The sequence below is a fragment of the Centroberyx affinis genome, unplaced genomic scaffold (genome assembly GCF_046629955.1).
Source record: "Centroberyx affinis isolate AG114_WGS23_722 - 3 ecotype Tasmania unplaced genomic scaffold, CSIRO-AGI_Caff_v1 ptg002752l_1, whole genome shotgun sequence".
NCBI lineage: Eukaryota > Metazoa > Chordata > Actinopteri > Beryciformes > Berycidae > Centroberyx > Centroberyx affinis.
Window position 1 is genome coordinate 61,768 of NW_027280915.1, and position 18,746 is coordinate 80,513.

Genomic DNA, 18,746 nt, shown 5'->3' on the forward strand with positions numbered 1-18,746 from the left:
AGGCACTGAGTGTCTAGAACGGCAGATGGACAGGATTTCATAAACTAGATATAGGTTGACTCACTATTGTGTCATATCAGTCAGAGATAGAGATTAGCAAACGCATTTATTTGCACAAAACTGTCACAGATTATTACTTTAACCCCTGGCGGTGGTAGTGCCATGCCCTCCTCACCCAGCCACACAGCACCACAATTGAACTGTTAGATCACTGGACGGGGTCATGCCGGGTCACTGCACATATTTCAGCCCATGTCCTGGATTGTCCCGGTCTGCTGCCCGAGGGCGCGTATACATTGGCCTTATTGTCTTCTCAGACTTTGTCTCCGGTTTGGGCCGCGGTCCAAGCATGCGGTCCCCCAGTGGGTGAGGGGGCGGGACGGGGGCCGGGAGCCGGGGCCGGAGGAGAGACGAGCATCAGAACCTCGAAGCTCGCTCTCTCTGGTTTTGGCAGCAGTTGCGAAACCTTTGTGACACTTTATGACACTTTATGACGCTTTAAGACGAGAAACGAAGCGAGATGCGGTGGGAAATTCCTTGAATGGGCCAAGGCGCGGTGAGCCATCGGCCGTCTACCGCAGCCTCAGGCTCAGAGTCAGGCTGCTGCTGACTCATGGCTTTCACGCAAAAAAGGAGAAGCAAGTGTACAAGCTCTATCTGGAGAGAAGGTAGGAGAAACAAAAAAAGTTGACTTGAAACTGCTGTCTGAAAACAACAAGAATCATTCCGCTCTCTCTGTTGGATGTGTGCACTTTGCGTTCCTCCTCTCTCTGTCTAAAAATAACCCATAAATACGGCTGACGCTGAGGACACCTGACATGAACCGAGGACTGTAAAAACTTGGATTTGTTTACAACATTTGCTGCAGGTTAAGCTTTTGACTGCAACATTGTTTTTTTTTTTTTTGGAGTGGCAATTCTTCCTGCATTCCTCGAGGGAAGCAGGGGCGTGTTCAGGCCCGTCGTGACACACTTCGGTGTCGAGGAGGAAGTGGCTGTGACAAGTCGAGAAGGGGGCCGGGCGAGGGTGTGGCCAGGCCGGACGGCAACACATGCAGGTAAAAAAAAAAAAAAAAAAAAAAAAAAACAGAAGCATAAAGCCTCCTGATCTAGCTATGCGCTCTGTTACAGTGGCCGTCTGCGCTCGGACAATGACGTACGCGCTCCCCTTGTGGTTCCTCATCCTGGCCGTCTGGCTCCAGCCCTCAGGTAAGTCACTGGATACTGTACAGCCTCTACACAGCACAATGACTAATTAGTAACTAAAGCCTAGGGGGCCATGCGTCCCTACACGGCTCTTCATTCACGGACACTTTCACCGGCCGTGGAGGAGTTCTGTGTGGGTTTCCTTAAGAGGGGAATTGAGGTTTCAAAGAAGTGTTTTAAAAGAGCAGGCTAAATATGATATGATATGCTGTGTCATAGTCTTGAGTGGAAAAAAAAAAAGGTGTGTAAACTCTGGCAGTCGGTGTTCCTCATAAGGCAAACAACCACCAGTGTAAACAAAATGAATTCATGCTTTCTTTTCCTTCAAAAATAATGAAATGAATAGTTTCTAAATATGAAAAAATGTACTATAAAGAGCAGTCTATTGGCTTGCTAATGCAGAAAACATAAACATCTAAGACAAAATGTATATTAAAAAAAAAAGGTGCCTAAGACTTTTGCACAGTACCGCAAGTTACATAAGTTTGATTGTATATTACAAATATACATCATAAAGATTTGTCAGAATCAAAACATGGGCCTTTAGGTGGGTTTACCCTCCTCCTACATCACTGATAATGATCATTTATAGGCATAAATCGCACATCAGACCTAATGCTCGGGCTTGTGTAATACATATTAAGGAAGGAAATGTTTTCTGTGGCTTCAGACAGAGAATGTGAGAAATTCTCCCACCGCTCTGTGAGGCTATCGAAATGTGCCACAACACTTCCGAAGAACGAATGCCGCTGTGTATTCTGTCAGCTGGGACATCCTGCTCTGTAAAGCACACATGATCTCTGGAAACGCATTGGTCGAGGCTGGACTTTGGTATCACAACAAAGCCACGCCCCTCTCAGGTGGCCGCTGCGTACCTGGCCCACAGATAGCAGTGACTCAGGTGTGATCGGGAGACACATCATCTCCTGGTCAATACTGCGCGCCGCCGGCTTTCGCAACAGTTTCATGTAACTGTATATGAATCAGCAGGGACTGATGAAACGCATAGGGATTATATGATCTTTTTGAACGGTACTGTATGTTTTGTGACGGTGCCGTTAGCGGATCACATGCAAAATCAAGCAAATGTGAGACTGTGAAAAATGGAAATTTGCGTCAAAGTCACCTGTATGACTCACAAAACTCACAACATAGCAAACCACTGAATATACTAGACAACTATGGCTTGTTTGTTATACAACCAGAATACAGCACTTATAACTACACTAGTCTAATGAAAGCATTACAATGCCACACAAAGCCTTCTGTTCCTTACTGATAGGGCTTATCAATGGCTCCTTTGACCGATAAACCGTTTCCATGACTGGGCTTCGGGTACCGTGTTGTTACTGTACACACTTCATATTAATGCGCCATGGATCAGTAGGCACAGGCAATAGCAAAGCCCATAATTACTGTACAGGTTGGTTGCCCAAGGGTTCGAGAGGAGCGCAGCCCAAATGACCGGAGGGCAGGCAGGAATTCCTCCCTAATCTGCCCTGAACAATGTCAGCTACATAGTATTATTCTGAAATGCAATACATATTGGAGCAAAAGTTGAAGGTCATCTTTCAGTACCTCTAAAATGCGGAGGATCCGGTCTGTTGAGGACCAAGGACTTAATTTGTCTTAATATGGTCTCAAAAGTACCATCATTTTTGTGAATTTTGTGCTGTCAGTCAGTCTTACTAGTAAGTGTCACTGTTTTTCAAATGTTTTTTTTCTAATTCTGGATTGAAACTCTTTATGGGCCAAGGGGCTGGGGGCTCTAAAGTTAAAGCTTTTTTTTTTTTGCATTTATCAATACACAGAAAATGATGCTACTATCCCTTGTGCCATAATCCAAGGTGATCATTCATATAGAGGCCCAATTCAGAGTTTAACAGAATGATATATTACCATAAAACATAAGGCTATTCTGTCATAAATCTACAGCACAGGCAACAATCTTAAAACCAGCATAAGATGAGAGTATTCTTATATTGTAATGTCATGTGTTTTCTCTCTCTACAGTCAGTCTTGGCCCTGAGCTTGATGGGGTGAAAGACTATGAGGTGATTCGACCCGTCAGACTTCACACAGTAAGAAAGAGACATGCAGAGGTAAATGTGTCTGTTTTTTGCTTTCCTATAACAGAGCTACTGTGTCTTCCATATCTACCATATCATACTGCGTACTGATTCATAAAAACCCAATACGTAATCTCATGTGTTTTTCTTCCCCCACAGCACTTGAGGCCAGAAACGATTAAGTATGCAATGACGGTGGGAGGGAAAGACATCGAAATGCATCTAGAGAAAAATAAGTAAGTCCTTACTTCCTCCGGGGCATGCCTTGGAGACTTTTAATGAAAAACGGACAAATAATTAATGGTAAAATAACCAAAAATGTTTGTAAAGGATTACTAAATTATTCAGCCTTTGTCTGACTCTTTGAAAACACTTTGCACATGTTAATTTTTACTAGGTCACAGATTCTTGAGAACTGGGACAAACCGGGTCTTCATTTTGAAACAGTTTATTCTCATGGAGGAACTCTGTGACAAAGTGATGAACAGTTTGTCACAGAGTTCCTTTTATCATGTCATTACTTCACCACCAGATACAGTAAAATTGATTTCTTCAGACCAACACAAATATAGAGCGTCAGAATCTTCCTTTCAGCTCTATAGTTACACATCTGTGCAATTAATTACTGAATGTTGACTTTTGTTCATTTGTCACGCCACACCATATACAGTATATATTCCTTTTAAAACTTTTACCAACTTCATCTTTCGTATTAAAGACAAGATACTCATTTCCAACATCAAAAAGCACATTTTGAAGTTTAGAGAGATAAATGATTTGATTTGCTAAAGACAATATAAGCACATTTGTTTAAAATCAGCTGAAAGTCTATCTGATGGAGCTGACTAAAGGCTTTTACAACAGGTCATTTCAGATTTTTAACCACTCAGTCATGTCTTAATTAAAACATAACATCTGGCAGGATTTTTTTTTTTTACCTATGTGTTTTTAGTGGTGACATACATCAAATCTCATAAGAAATCATCAGGTAAATCTCTGTATACGTGGAAAAAATTGTAAGAAAATTATGTTCACTTAGTAAACAGTGAACTACGTTAATAAAGCATGATAAGATATAGATATTAGTATTTACTATGATCATAAATAATTGTCAAGCCACCATAAAAGACGCTTTAGTGATACTCGTCAACACATCATACAGAAAACCTCACAGTGTTGACCAAATACCACATGTTTACAACATTAAAATTGTATTCATTTTCAACAATAGCAGCTCTTTTATTTTTTTTTTCGTTTTTCGTTTTGTTATAGTTCTCACGAATTAGTGAGGTCATTTACAAGCTTGTGTTTCATATGGTGTAAAACACAGTTCCTGCTTAAACCACATCTCCTTTTTTAAGAGTCCAATTTCTCAAACTGAGAAACGTGTGGTGTGTGTGTGTGTGTGTGGGGGGGGTTTGTGTGGTATTTGAATACAGACATTGACGTGATATGGCGTAACTTCTATTTGGGTATCTTTCCATCATCAGTGAATTACTTTCCAAAGACTACAGCGAGACTTACTACCTAGAAGATGGTACACCAGTCACCACGACTCCTACTGACATTGTAAGTTGTCTGCATGTATATAGTCACATTGTACACTTTACATTAAATACATCTATATTGTAGTGTATATTGTAGTGTTTGCTCCATGTGTGATGCGATAGATCCTCAAACAGCATGAAATGGCATGAAACAGCATGTAATACTCGAGTCCCATGAATTACACACAATATAAATGAAGGAGTGCCTTAGTTCCCTTACAGTGTTCCTGTGACCAAAGAACCATCATGTAAGAGCAAAGTGCTAGGAGAAGATTTAGCATAAGAACTAAGGCGAGAGATAGATGGGATTTATCATCATCATTCCTCATCACTGTCTTCCCCAGGATCACTGCTACTACCACGGCAGGATCGTGAACGATAGTGAATCGACGGCCAGCATCAGCACTTGTGATGGACTCAGGTGAGACCTCACCCTGCTCACAACTGTCTCTGTGTCAGTCAGTCACACAGTACTGTACAATGACACATGAGATGTAGATTGGGGTTTTAGTTATGCAAACGTTTCTGGGAGGCAGAGCTGCTCTGGAGGTAGAAATAATCTCATTGGTTGAGTTAAACCTCAGTGGGCGGGGCCAAAAAAACTGTTTTTCTGGCTAAGTAACATTATACTGAAGCTAAAAAGGCAAGAGGTAAGAGAGGAGGAAGCTAACATGAAGCCTAATTCAGTGATTCTCAACCTTTTTCATATCAAGGACCCCTAATTTAGTCCACATTAGGGCCACGGACACCCATTTGATGAGATTTTGTCTCTCAGACCCAAATCTGAGAATATTTTTATTGTTAGATATGATTTTGTCCAGAATTCCCATCTGTATAGAGGGATAACAGTGAAACTTATCATTCTTCTACATTCTCTAATTGAGTTAACTTCTTGTAAATGAAATTATGCTGAAGTTTAACAATTCATTCAACTTTCTGCGGACCCCCTGGAACCCCCTAAAGGACCTCTGGTGGTCCCCGGACCCCACGTTGAGAACCACTGGCCTAATTTGCGCTCTTGCTACTAGGAGTAAAAAAAATGTTTAGCTAGTTAGCCTAGCTGAACTTCCAAGTTCAAAGTAGCCATACTAGCTTACAGCAATATAAGCTAGTTAGCTAGCCTGTCCACCTTCCAAGATGGTGAATGTCATGGTCATGAATGGATGAAAAACAAAAGCCATAGCCATTTATATTTTTTATTCATATTTTGAGTTTCTTCTTTTCTGGTCAAGTTTGCCAGTTAGCTAACTTGCGCGCCAAAAAAATGTAATTCTTTGACTCCCATTGAGGTTTAACTCAACCAATGAGATTATTTCTGCCTCCACAGCAGCTCTGCCTCTGTGTGAAGTGTTTGTAAAAGTGAAACTCCAATCTTCATGCTCTTGGTTTTAGGGGATATTTCAGAACGTCTGCCCAGAAGTACCTGATCGAGCCTCTGTCCGGTGAGGCAGAGGGGGATCATGCAGTGATAAAGTACAACGACACCAAGCACGACAAGCCCATGGTGTGTGGCGTCACCAACACCAGCTGGAGCCCCGACTTCGAACCCCCAACCGGCCGCAGCCGCTCCAGATCCTCGGTAACAACATGAAACCCTCCACCTTTATGTTTACTTCATATAGTGTGAGGGCGAAATGTGGCATTAACAAAGATCTTTTTGGTCTAGTATTCACATGGTAGTCTTAAAAAGGATACTTTTCTTAAAACAAGTGAAACAATCTGAGATCATTTCACCCGTTTCCAATGTAAATCAACTTGTTTTAAGAATTGTTCCCAAATCAAGTTAATTATTCTAATTAACTTGATTAATTCTAGTACAGTGATCGGCCTCATTCTGCCTTGTTTTAATATACTGACACTTTGCCTACCTCTACAAAAGCCCTGAAACAAGTTAAACTGCAGTCCGTTGGCAGAATTTAGATTAGATAAACAAGATTAGATAAAAATGAAACTATTGATCCCTGTGGGGAAAGTGGGTCAAAAGTAATAGGATGCAGCAGGGAAAAAGCACACAAACAGTGCAATTCAAATGTAAAAATGTTTTTGTTTTTTTTAAGATTGGAGAGATAATAAGACATTTTGCAGTGTAAATGAATTGAAATGTTATTGTTCATACTACTGCTATTACTACTACTACTAACAACGATAATAGTACTAATAGAGAGATAATAGAAATAGATAATAGATAAATCTTTGTCTGCTTTATGGTTTCGTCTTCTAGGGTCCGTCTCTGTTCCAGCAGCAGAAATACCTTGAGCTCTACCTTGTTGCTGATAACCGTGAGGTAAGATATGCTTATGAATATTTCCTAAAGCAAACTTCTTTTTAGTCTACTAATGTGCACCAATGGGAGGGGATTTACCACCAGATAGCATGGAAAATTGCAGTGAATGACAAAATGTTCAGACAAAACAGGAAAGAATTTGAAAGCCAATTTGGTGTACTTTTCTGTGGCTGACACCCGACATGATTAGAATTGCCCTCCTGATGTGGTTTAAAAAACCCCACCCATCTGTGGCTGCCAGCAGATCGAAACAAACGCTATCATGTATTAGCGCCTTGTTTGGCCCAGGTCTGATCACAGTCACACACTGTTATCGTGCCCAAAGTCACTCCATACATCTCATATCAGTATAAATCATGATGATAAGTGATGAGGAATCAAGCGGGTGACTGCTGAGTAAAAGCTGAGAAACAGGATGTGGCCTCATTTCACGTGACGACATGATGTTTCAGTACCTGAAGTGGAACAAGGATCAGACGGAGCTGAGGAAGAGGATATTTGAAGTCGTCAACTTTGTCAACATGGTGAGTCACTGGTGCTGCTATTTATGGGGAAATTCCCAGCCAGTACAGACCCACTGCCAGCCCACTGCTAATTTTACCAGCAATTTTTACATCTAATTTTAGTCTTGTTTATTATTTTTGGCACATCTATTTCTGCCATAGTTTTGTCATTGTTCTCTCTTGTTAATATCACATGACTTGGACTTGAGTCAGACTTAAGTCACATTTGAATTGCTTGAGACTTGACTTTTCTGGTGACTTGGGACTTGACTTTGACTTGTACTTTGATGACTTTTCGGTTTCTAAAGTGACTTACATTGAAAGTGATGAGATTTGTTCCACTAGACGACTGAATTTAAATTCTGTTTTCTGAATTTGTATGGAACGATTAACTTTATTGAAGTTGAAACTGATTGTAGAAATCAAACTCATGATGCTCTTACCAAGTTTTTATCCTATTAAAACCATATTGCATTGAAAAGTCCTAGATATTTCGTTTTCTTTAAGATATTAAATTGATACTGGACTCCTGATTTCATCTGACTTGACTTGCTGTTCTACATTTAGACTTGAGAATTGACATTAATGACATGGACTTGACTTGGACTTGACTTTGTAATCTACATTTAGACTTGGGACTTGACTTGAGACTTGTGCCTCAAGACTCGAGCAAAGTTGACTTACGCAATAGCGTAAAAAATTCCAAACAGATTTCAGAATAGTTGCTTAAGGTTGTGAGATGGATCAGGGACATAGTGGAGGATAAACCCACCTAAACTCAATTTACCCACAACGTTTTCAGGCTGACATGCGTCTTTATTATGTAAATTCCTAATATACATTATTGTAAGTTACAACAAACTGATGTAGGTTACGTTAAGATGGGGTCTTTTAAGGGCACAAAAGCATAAATCAGTGTTTTTTTCTGAGAATAAAATAGTTTTTTGCTTATATTGGTGGTTGTTTACCTCATGATGCTCACTGACTGGAGGTCATAGTTCACCCACATTTTTATTTACTGCTACATCACTGGCTGGGATGAAGCAAAGGTGGGCAGGAGAGAAATGTTGATGTCTGTTTTTTTGTCTAAAACTAGTATTTCTCTGTGTAGCTGCGTGTCATCACTGCTTTCTCTGGTGAACTCCTCTTGGTTTTTGGTCTGCAGGTGTACAAGCCCCTGAGGACCTTCATTGCCCTGGTGGGGCTGGACGTGTGGTCCAGCAGAGACTTGATCTCGGTGACGCCCCCGGCCGGGTCCACGCTGGACGCCTTCAGGACGTGGAGGAACAGTGAGCTGACCCAGAGGAAAAAGCACGACAACGCACATCTCATCAGGTCAGAAAAGTCTCTGCACCTGCACAGCAATGCGCAAAAAAAGGCTATCTGCAGCTCATTAAATAGCCTGAAAAAGTCATACATTTTCTAAATTTAAGACCTTAAAAAGTATTAAAATGTCTTAAATACAGTTACTAGAGGTCCTATTTTTTCCACTATGTAATGACAGGTTTCTTTACACTGCATGTCCACTGTTAGATTAATGCAGAACAGGGTTAGTAGTACAATATGTATCCTATCTGCTTATCTTGTTATCTTGTTATCTTTTATTTTGGCTTCTAATATGTTCTCAAATTCATTTCCAGGCAGTATTAAAAAGGTCTTCGAAAGTCATAAATTCTAAATAATTGTAGAATGAAGCTCTACAAATAGGGACATGGATGGATGAATAGATGGATGGCAGTGACATGGTTTCTCAATTTATATTTCCATGTTGTACTCCATGTTTTTCACAATTGTGGTCCCATGTGTTTCAGTGGTATTGACTTTGAAGGAGCCACAGTGGGACTGGCTTTCATTGGGACTCTCTGCTCAGCTCACTCTGTTGGAGTCGTGCAGGTAAGCTGGGAAGACTTGTTCCATCTATAATTTGATTCCTCTTCTACACCCTGCTTTTGATTGCTTGTAATGTCGGCAGTCTAGGATGTAGGCTTATTCTACAGCTGCACCCTGTAAGTCTGTGTTAAACTCTCCCTGCTCCTGCACCCACTTCCCCATGGTCATTTCTGCAAAAACGAGCGAGTTCTCAGTTTTACTTGTCTTGCTAAATATGAGGTGAACTATGAAATGGGGGTTGCAAAAGTGTAAGGAATCTCAGACTTCGGGCACGATGCATTTATATGACAAATGTATTGTGAACGTTAACGTTTGTAAACCATAAACCTGTGTGAGTTTTTACAGTTTCATCTGTCTATTGGAAAAGTGGTATGGTTTCAATTGAAGTGTTCATTTGAAAATATACAAATATTATACATTTTGTTTTGTGGAGGAAAGTACTATCTGAAGTTTTCCATTCAATATCTCTACAATGGTGGGGATCCATTCTGTAAAACTGTCTTCTTTTTGTCCACCAAGTCCCTTGCTATCCCTCAATAAGGAAACAAATGTTTAATTTTATGCTATCGATCATTCTGTAAGAGGAAGTGTCACTTTTTTCAATGGTGGATCTCTCTTATTAGGGCATGTCTAGACGATGCTGTACGAATAGAGGAAATTCTCATTGAATACACAAAGCATCAGTAATAAGAACTGTTGGTCAGAAAATCAGGAAATAAAACCGATGGTGGAAATAGATCTTCTTCTATAATTCTCTCCCAAGCAAACATTAATCATGCTTGCTTTAAAACAATATAAAAATGGCATAAATCGAAAGGAATCCACACACATTAACTGATGGTTGGCTACTTCTCAGGATCACAACTCAAGGGCCATTGCAATAGGAGCCACACTGGCTCATGAGATGGGCCATAACCTGGGCATGGACCACGATGACTCCAGTGCCTGCGCTTGTTCTGGCGACAGCTGCATCATGGCACCGGCCCTCAGGTAAGAAGAAAAGTCAAATATCACGGTTGCAGGTTGTGGTTTTAGAAGTAGGTCATACAGTAATTCTGCCAGTGGAAGATTACAGTGTTTTACAAGACATCGTTTTTATGGAATCTCGGAATGGAACACTATGGAAGTATATCGGTTAACCAATATAAACAATATATCGGGTTGTTGATATATGGGGTCCATATTGGCTTTTTATGAAATATTGGATATGGCCAGGTCATCAACACCTAAACGTCAGGTTTTGGTTTCAGTTCCTAAGAGTCAAAGAACAAGAGCCTCTTTCTAGACTCTACATTTTATACCGACGTTCAACAATCATACAGGGAGAAATCCATTGTAGAAGAGGCAGAGAGAGAAATTTCTCCACCCACAGTAGCCTCAATAGACCACAAGATGGGTTTGAGTAAGGGGGAACTCTTGGGAACCCTAGTTCAAAGACTGTGACCTTGGAGGTGAAATTGTCTTGTTTTCCTCAGCTGGGACATTCCTAGGTCTTTCAGTAGCTGCAGCAGTACCAACTACGACCGCTACCTGACGTCTCGCAGCCCCAGCTGCCTGCTGAACAAACCGGACTACAAAAGTGTGGTGACTCCTCCGGTCTGCGGGAACGGCTTTGTGGAACGGGGAGAGGTGTGCGACTGCGGCACTCTGGAGGTAAATGAACCAAACATCCATCCCAAGATTTCATTGACTTGAGTTTTCATATTGTCATCTTATTCACTAAGAAATGTAAGAAATTCAAGAACAAATAGATCCCTTCGTTACCTACTGAAAGTGCAAGTTGTGTGCTTGAGCTGTAATCCAGTAGTGCTGCACCCTTGCACCCTAAAGCACCCTGTGTAATTGGAGTGTTCTCTCATCTGATCTGAGAATCTAGGTTGGAAACCCTCTTCCTTCTTATCTGACTTGCCTGAGACGTGCAGCATCATGTTGGTGTTGTGAAATGTTAGTAAATTGGGCAAAATGTGGAATTTCATGGCCTCGCCTACAAATAAATATTACGTGGGCAAAATAATAAGATTTTACATATGCATGACCATGACAGGCACAAATAGGCTTTATTTTTTGACCAGCGCTCTTAAGCAGCTTTCCACTCACTGTTGGTGAATTGCATGATGTTCTGATTTGGTCATTTTGGTGATATAGCACACCATATAGCATATACCATATAGCATAGTGAATCAATGGAATTTTCTGAGGGATACACAGGGAATAGATCCCGGGATGATCATTTAGAACAAGGGTTAGGGAGTTATCCATGTTGTGTCGACTTTTAGACTGGGACTGTGTGTTCAGCTCTGACACATCTGGCTCCAGGTCAGTACCTCTGAGAGTAACACCGAGTGTCTCTTCTGCCTGGTCTTGACTAGTTTTCTTGCCCAGAGGTAACCTGTTAAGAAGTCTGCAGAATACCTCTGACATGCACCAACACATTTCCAGCACCGTTAGTCTGTCTTATGCTCCAAACTGAACATGGATGTGAAATAACGCAATCGACCTCAAATTACATTTTAAAACTCTTTTTTGGTTTACTACATCACGGTATGTCTTATACTTTTACAGTGGATATGAAAAGTTTACACACTCTCATTTCAGGCCTTAAGGCGATAAAAACTAGACAGCGTGAAAGGGTGTGTGGACTTTTGATGTCTTTTGTACACTCCAGCTTATAGCAACATCACATGACAGCACAGCACAATAACTCTTAATTATCAGTCACAAGATGCGTTCATTCCAGTGAGTTATGTAGAGCCTGTGAATCTGTTCAGACCTGTAAGTGGGATGAGACAAAACAACTTTGTCTCTGCTGGTATTCAAATAGTGTAGGTATGGGACGGACAACATGCTGGAAGACGTCTGCCCTTCAGGGAATTTAGAAGGAGAAGTTGCAGCTTCTTGCAATATTGAAATTGTAGTCAAAATTGTTATTTTCATATATTTCTTTGCTAAATTGTGCAGCCCTCGCCTCTTGCAGAACTACTCCTGTTTATAAAACCTTTGTTTTTTATTGTCGTTGCAGGATTTAAAAGTTAATATAGTGTATGATAATCTGAGGGATGCATTGGAATCGATGCAGAGTTCTTTCAGGAGAGTTAACAAACTTAGTTATCACCAAAATTTCCTATGGTGCATGGAAATGTTCTTGTGGTTCTTGTGGAGATTGTCGACTGTCCCTATATCAAATCCTGCTAGACCTTTCTCTACAGGCTCTCCACTACTTTCTCACCTACTTTCCCCAATGTCTAAATAAAAAACTAATGGCAAATGAGTGGACAAGTCTTCCTTTCAAAACAAAAGCGCAAGCAAATTGGTCCCAAAAAACACAAAAAGCACGACAAGAATACAGGAAAATCACAGGAACAGTGGAGGAATTCCTATAATGCTGCTAGTACAGGAACTTGTGGTACTTTAGCATATGATTTTCTAGCCATTACAATAATAACAACCTAATGCGTTTTTTTTATTGCTCGCCCAGGAATGCACCAACCCATGTTGCAATGCCACAACCTGTATGCTGACTGACGGTTCACAGTGTGCTACAGGAGAGTGCTGTGAGGATTGTAAGGTGAGTCAGTTATAATAGGCTTCTATTGCATCTGCTGACATGATTATTGTGATTATTTTAATTTGATTGTTTTCTTTTCATTATTTATATCATGCATGCTGCTGTGATGATTTTATCTGCTCCAACTTCCTTAATGCTACAGCCCTCTAGTGGGCATTTGACACATTACAAAGATTGACTTATTTTTGTGTTGCTCAAAAAAAAAAAAAAGCTCATAAATAAATCACATGTGAGTGAATCACATTTTCACACAAAATTCATCCTGTAGCTTATTATCACATTTTATCTTTGAAATATTGGACGCTGTTTAAAACATAATCATGTCATGATGTAATCATAAATAAATTGGGGAAACCATCACATAAGGCAAACAACCACCAATAGAAACAAAAATAATTTATTGATTTTCACTTAAAAAACCCTATTTTCACATCAGTTGGACACTATGATGTATACCAGTGATTCTCAACCTTTTTTTTCATATCAAGGATCTCTAATTTAGTCCACATTAGAGCCACGGACCCCCATTTGATGAGATGTTGTCTCTCAAACCCAAATTTGAGAATATTTGTATTGTTAGATATTATTTTGTCCAGAATTTCATTACTATCTGTATTGTAGGTAGAGAGATAACAGAGAAACTATGATCAAAACAGTCATTCTTCTACATTCTCTAATTGTGTTAACTTCTTGTAAATGAAGTAATGCTGAAGTTTAACAATTCATCAATTTGCTGGGGACCCCCTGCAACCCCCTCAAGGACCCCTTGTGGTCCCCGGACCCCACATTGAGAATCACTGATGTATACTATGAATTGCTCTCTTAAAGACTTATACCAGCCTAAAAAGCTGGATAAACTTCAATCTGCAAACAAAGCGGTGGGTAAAGTGAGTTCAGGCATTTATCCTCAGCTACAACCCTGGACCTCACACAACTTGATCAATCCCGACCTTGATTCCCGACTTTCCACAGATCCTGCCTCGGACCAGTGAGTGCCGCAGGAAGCAGGACGACTGCGATCTGGCAGAGTACTGCGATGGGAAGAGCGACACCTGTCCGCCGGATGTTTTCACGGTGAACGGCCTCCCCTGCGACGCAGGACTGGGCTACTGCTACAACGGCCAGTGTCCGCAGAGGCCAGACCAGTGCATCAGGATGTATGGGCCTAGTAGGTATCCTAGAGGCTGAACCCCCCTGTCCCTGTGGTAGCAGTAGTACTAGTAATAGTAGTTTTACAGTGTTTTTACTTAAGCTCCACATCAGTAAGTGAAGTTCCCTCGCCGGGTCCAGCTCTGGCGAATTCGAATGACCCTGCAAGAAATGATAAACGGATAAAGCTTGTATTGACATGTAATCCCTCCCTGTCATCAGCTGCTTCAGTGGGCACTCAGTACTGCTACGACCAGAACACCAGAGGCACCTACTATGCCTTCTGCAGACGGCCCGCGAAGGAACAGTACATCCCATGCCAACGAGAGTGAGTCCCAGCAAATCACAGCACGTGTTTTTTTTTCCCCCAAGGGTCCCATGGTAGTTTATCTCCATCTTGACAAGCAGTGTCAGTGAAGTCAAGCGTCTGTTTTTGAGGAATCCTTTACTTGTGGTTTGTCATTCAGCAGAGTTAGTGGGCTTTTCCTTGATAAAAGAGGCACACAATACAGCACAGCATGTACAAACAAGACAAATGAACAGGAAGTAGTTAGGTGAGTATGAATACATACTTGACACCCTGTTTCCCCTGTAGAGATGTGATGTGTGGGAAGCTCTTCTGCGCCGGAGGTAACGGCAGCCCAAACTATGGCCGCGCGGTCAGCTTCGGGGAATGCAAGGCAACTTTCTACGAAGACCACACCGCCGACTACGGCCAGGTGGAGTCTGGGACTAAATGCGGGGACGGAAAGGTAAATGGGACCTCTTGGCTCCTGTAAGGCTTTCTCTACTGTTATTTGTACCGTTAATGTCTTTGTAGGTCACTATGGACGAGAAATAACATCAAAATCCACCTGTTATGACATTAGTAGCGGGCGATCTACGCTATGCGTCAAAGTGAGATTAACCAAGCAACCTCGATGTCATTTACTATCTCCTTTTCCAGGTGTGCAGCCAGAATCAGTGTGTGGATCTTCAGACAGCTTACAGAGCAACTAACTGTTCCGCAAAATGCCCAGGCCATGCTGTAAGTACAGGCCTGCGCTGTCCAGTCTTGCAGCAATCAGAATCACAAGCACACATACTTTAATCGCCCACTGTAATAAATGCACAGGAATTCATCTAGGTGAACATACTGAGTGCACAGTACAAGAGTTTCACGGGACATGGTACAACAGTACGACCTACTAGAAAGCATGTTTGTTGTAATTGAAATATCAGGATGTCAAAATAAAGCATCATCTGCTTTGTATTCTTCAGGTGTGTAATCACAAAACTCAGTGTCAGTGTGAACCCGGGTGGGTTCCTCCTAACTGTGATTCGATGGAAGAAAACACCAGTGGCCTTTCCAGTGGTAAGACCTGCCTGGAGTTGTTCTTTCAACAAATATAAGAAATAAGTGTAATTTCAAGCAAGTTCGTACGGAACTCAAATGCATCGCTGTGTTATGATGCACCGCTGCATTCAAATCAAATGCGTTTTTTTTAATATTGCTTTAATTTCTGCAGGGGCTGCCGCTGCCATCGGAGTGGTCACTGTGCTGCTGCTGCTGGGTGCCATTGCTGCGGCTGTAGGGTTCGTCTGGAAAAAACGACAGAGTCCCACGTTGCCGACGTAAGTAGTAAAATCGACCCTGTTGTAGTTCTCGGTGCGGCTATGCACTGCACTCTTCGCCTTGGGAAGGTTTGAGAACCTGCAGCTTAAGTCTCTCTCGCTTCCAACAGTGCACACACCCCACGGAAGCAGACCGCGCTGGATAACCCGACGTACCACCACAGCCAAAAGCCAGTTCCCAGACAACACGCTCCAGTGCCACAGGTAAATGCGTTGGAAATGATCATAGGCGTTGAGTTGGAATATGTCATATCTTAGATTTCCATGCACCGGCACTGATTAAATCCCGTAACGATTTTAGATGGGAAGACCAAAGCCGAAAGGACCGCCACCTCCGCCACCTCCAGCAGGGAACAGACCCAAACCCCCCAGCCAGAACTACTTAGCCGCACGTCAGGTAAGTCTCATTTCTTTTGGGGAATTTGGAGGAGTCACACACTGCATTGCGCACACACTGGAGCGTTTTCCTCCTTTAGTTTTGTTGGCCAGGTGAGAAGAATGCCATTCCGACTCGGGTGGCACCAAATAATGGCACAGAGACGCCTGAAAATGCGAGTCTCAGTCCTCTTCCTAGAGAACTGTGGTGCAGTTTGATAGGAGTGAGAACAATCCAACCAACTACAGAAAATGAACCCAAAATGCAAGGGCCTCATGCTTGGAAAGCCTAGCAGAACAAAATGAAGTCTGGACTGATGCTCATTATGCAGCTATTTCTTCATGTGTTCTTAACTGGTATGAACACCAGAGAAGAAGAGCATAGACAAGCCCATACTTAGCTAGAGTTACAGGAACTGGGATCAGATTTGTTTTGACTCTCCCTGCTGCCAAACTCTCTAACCTGGCAGCATGACAGGTTACTAAAACTGTCCAATAAACAAGCTACTTATGAGTCCATGTGACTTTTACAAGCCTTGGTTCGCTTGTAATTAGACAGTATGAACCTAAAGGAACCAAATACAAAACTGCAGCAAAGTAATCTTTTGCATCTGTAGGTGTGATCGAATCCTAACACGCACACACATACAGTATGTGTAGGCATTAAGCCCCAATGTGACCAAAGCACAGGGGAATCTGCAAGCAGAGGAGTAGATAGGGGTTCAGTGTCCTCAGGGTTTCAAACCCAAGTTATGTTAAGTTCTCAAGTTACAACTCGCAATCAATTATTTCATCTTTTCTCTCCCCCAGGCTCTGAGACCAGTACCACCACCAAAGGTCTGATATCTTCCACAGTGCCATCTAATGGAAAACCAAGGGAGTACAAGACTCTCATCTCTGTCCAATTCCCCCAACGTGGGTCTGCTGGCAACCCAGAACACTAACTTTACATTACAGGGATCCACTCAAAGACCATTGTTGTCCTTTCACTGCAGCACTGCCTAAGGCATCAAGGAGGATATTTACACCAATGATATGCAAACTGCAGGATGGGCAAACTAAAGACGTTGGGGTTTAATGTGTAACAAGCAAGCCAAGCACTGAGGACTTTTCATTACAGGGATGAAACGTCTTTTAAAACGGCACTTTTTTTTTTTGACACTGAAGGGTCAGGAGTTGAGCTGGAAAAAGCTCTGGCCCCAAATATGAGCCAATGTCATTTTATACGCTTTATTTATGTGTCCCGGTCACATGGTACAGAATACTGCACATATCCGCATTAATAATCAAACAGTATTTGAGTGATTTGAATAGTATTTGAATGATTTGTAGAAAACGTCACACAAGCTCAATGTCCAGTTTTCACATTCTGTGCTGAGCAAGGATATAATACTGTAATATTTTCTACATGTTGCACTGCATAAAATATATGTTTTAGCATTACTAATTGGAACCTTGTGACTATAGTACACTGCGGATACCAAGCAGCACTATTTCACTGTCCAAACTATGCCATCCAGCCAACATCTGAAACAAAATAAATGCTTTTTTTATACGTTTTTGTGAATGTTTTACCAGGCAGCTCCCAACTATATGAATGAAAGAGTTATGAAAACAATAATGCAAATGAATAATAAAGTGGGGGGGAAAAAAACTACTTATACAAATGAATTATTGAGTGTGCAAAAAAGATTTAAATTTAAAGGTTAAAGCTTCAAAAGACAAGATGTTTATGTAAAAATACACCCATCTTAAAGCCTAAATCCCATTTAATTGAGACACTTTAGATTCACCTTATCTGCCCAAATTCAATTCTGATACTACTATTCCAACAGGTGATGACATCACCTGGCACCAAGGATCAGCCAATAGCAGATGGCGATTTCAGCAGCATGCATTTTACGATTAGATTTCAGGCTTTATGCAGATTTGGGTTTGGGGTTAAGCTACAGTCTTTAAAGTGAAATAATAAATAAATATAGTATAAAGTGAAAGAACACACAAAAAGACGAGGCAAATAAAACACTGTATTTGAATTTTATTGGGTTTTTTTCAAGTGATACATCTACGTAGATAAAGACTTCATGGCCTCGCATGACAAGTACGGTACTTGATGAAAGGATTTCTCCCCCCTTTTTACAGCTATCGAAAGATTCTTAACGAACAATATATTTTTTTTTTTTTACATTCTGCAAGATATGTATAAGACCTAACAGGAGGTCAGTATACTGTATGGCTCAACCAAATAAAGCCTTACTCTTAAAACAATTTTCAACATCACGCTTCAGTTGAATGTAAACCCAAATACTTAAGCTTTAGGAACATTTCCCAGAAGTCTACTGAACATAACGGCAAACAACAATATTTTGGAAACAGTAAGGATATCAAGATTAATTTTACTGACATTTAATCTCTCCATTATGCCTGAAATGGGACAGTCCTGGCTTCACTCCATTCACCATCCACACATACACACAGATCTTGACATGTGTGGCCAAGGTGGCATGGCACATGAGCGCAAATGCCTTTATAAAAAAGGGTAAAT

General features: G+C 41.3%; 1 protein-coding gene across 1 annotated transcript; it reads left to right on the top strand.

Annotated features, from left to right (window-relative positions):
- The first annotated feature begins 1,049 nt into the window (after positions 1–1,049).
- LOC139657776 (zinc metalloproteinase-disintegrin-like MTP4) lies at positions 1,050–17,866 on the top strand. Its single transcript, XM_071535712.1, has 23 exons — positions 1,050–1,057; positions 1,131–1,208; positions 3,219–3,307; positions 3,434–3,510; positions 4,765–4,843; positions 5,166–5,242; positions 6,214–6,400; positions 7,043–7,105; positions 7,558–7,629; positions 8,774–8,943; positions 9,420–9,501; positions 10,355–10,488; positions 10,974–11,151; positions 12,974–13,063; positions 14,036–14,231; positions 14,435–14,540; positions 14,808–14,964; positions 15,159–15,239; positions 15,473–15,566; positions 15,721–15,826; positions 15,937–16,030; positions 16,128–16,223; positions 17,012–17,866. The coding sequence occupies exons 2-23, from the start codon at positions 1,151–1,153 to the stop codon at positions 17,042–17,044; spliced, it is 2,319 nt and encodes a 772-aa protein (XP_071391813.1). The 5' UTR covers positions 1,050–1,057; positions 1,131–1,150; the 3' UTR covers positions 17,045–17,866.
- The last annotated feature ends 880 nt before the right edge of the window (positions 17,867–18,746 follow it).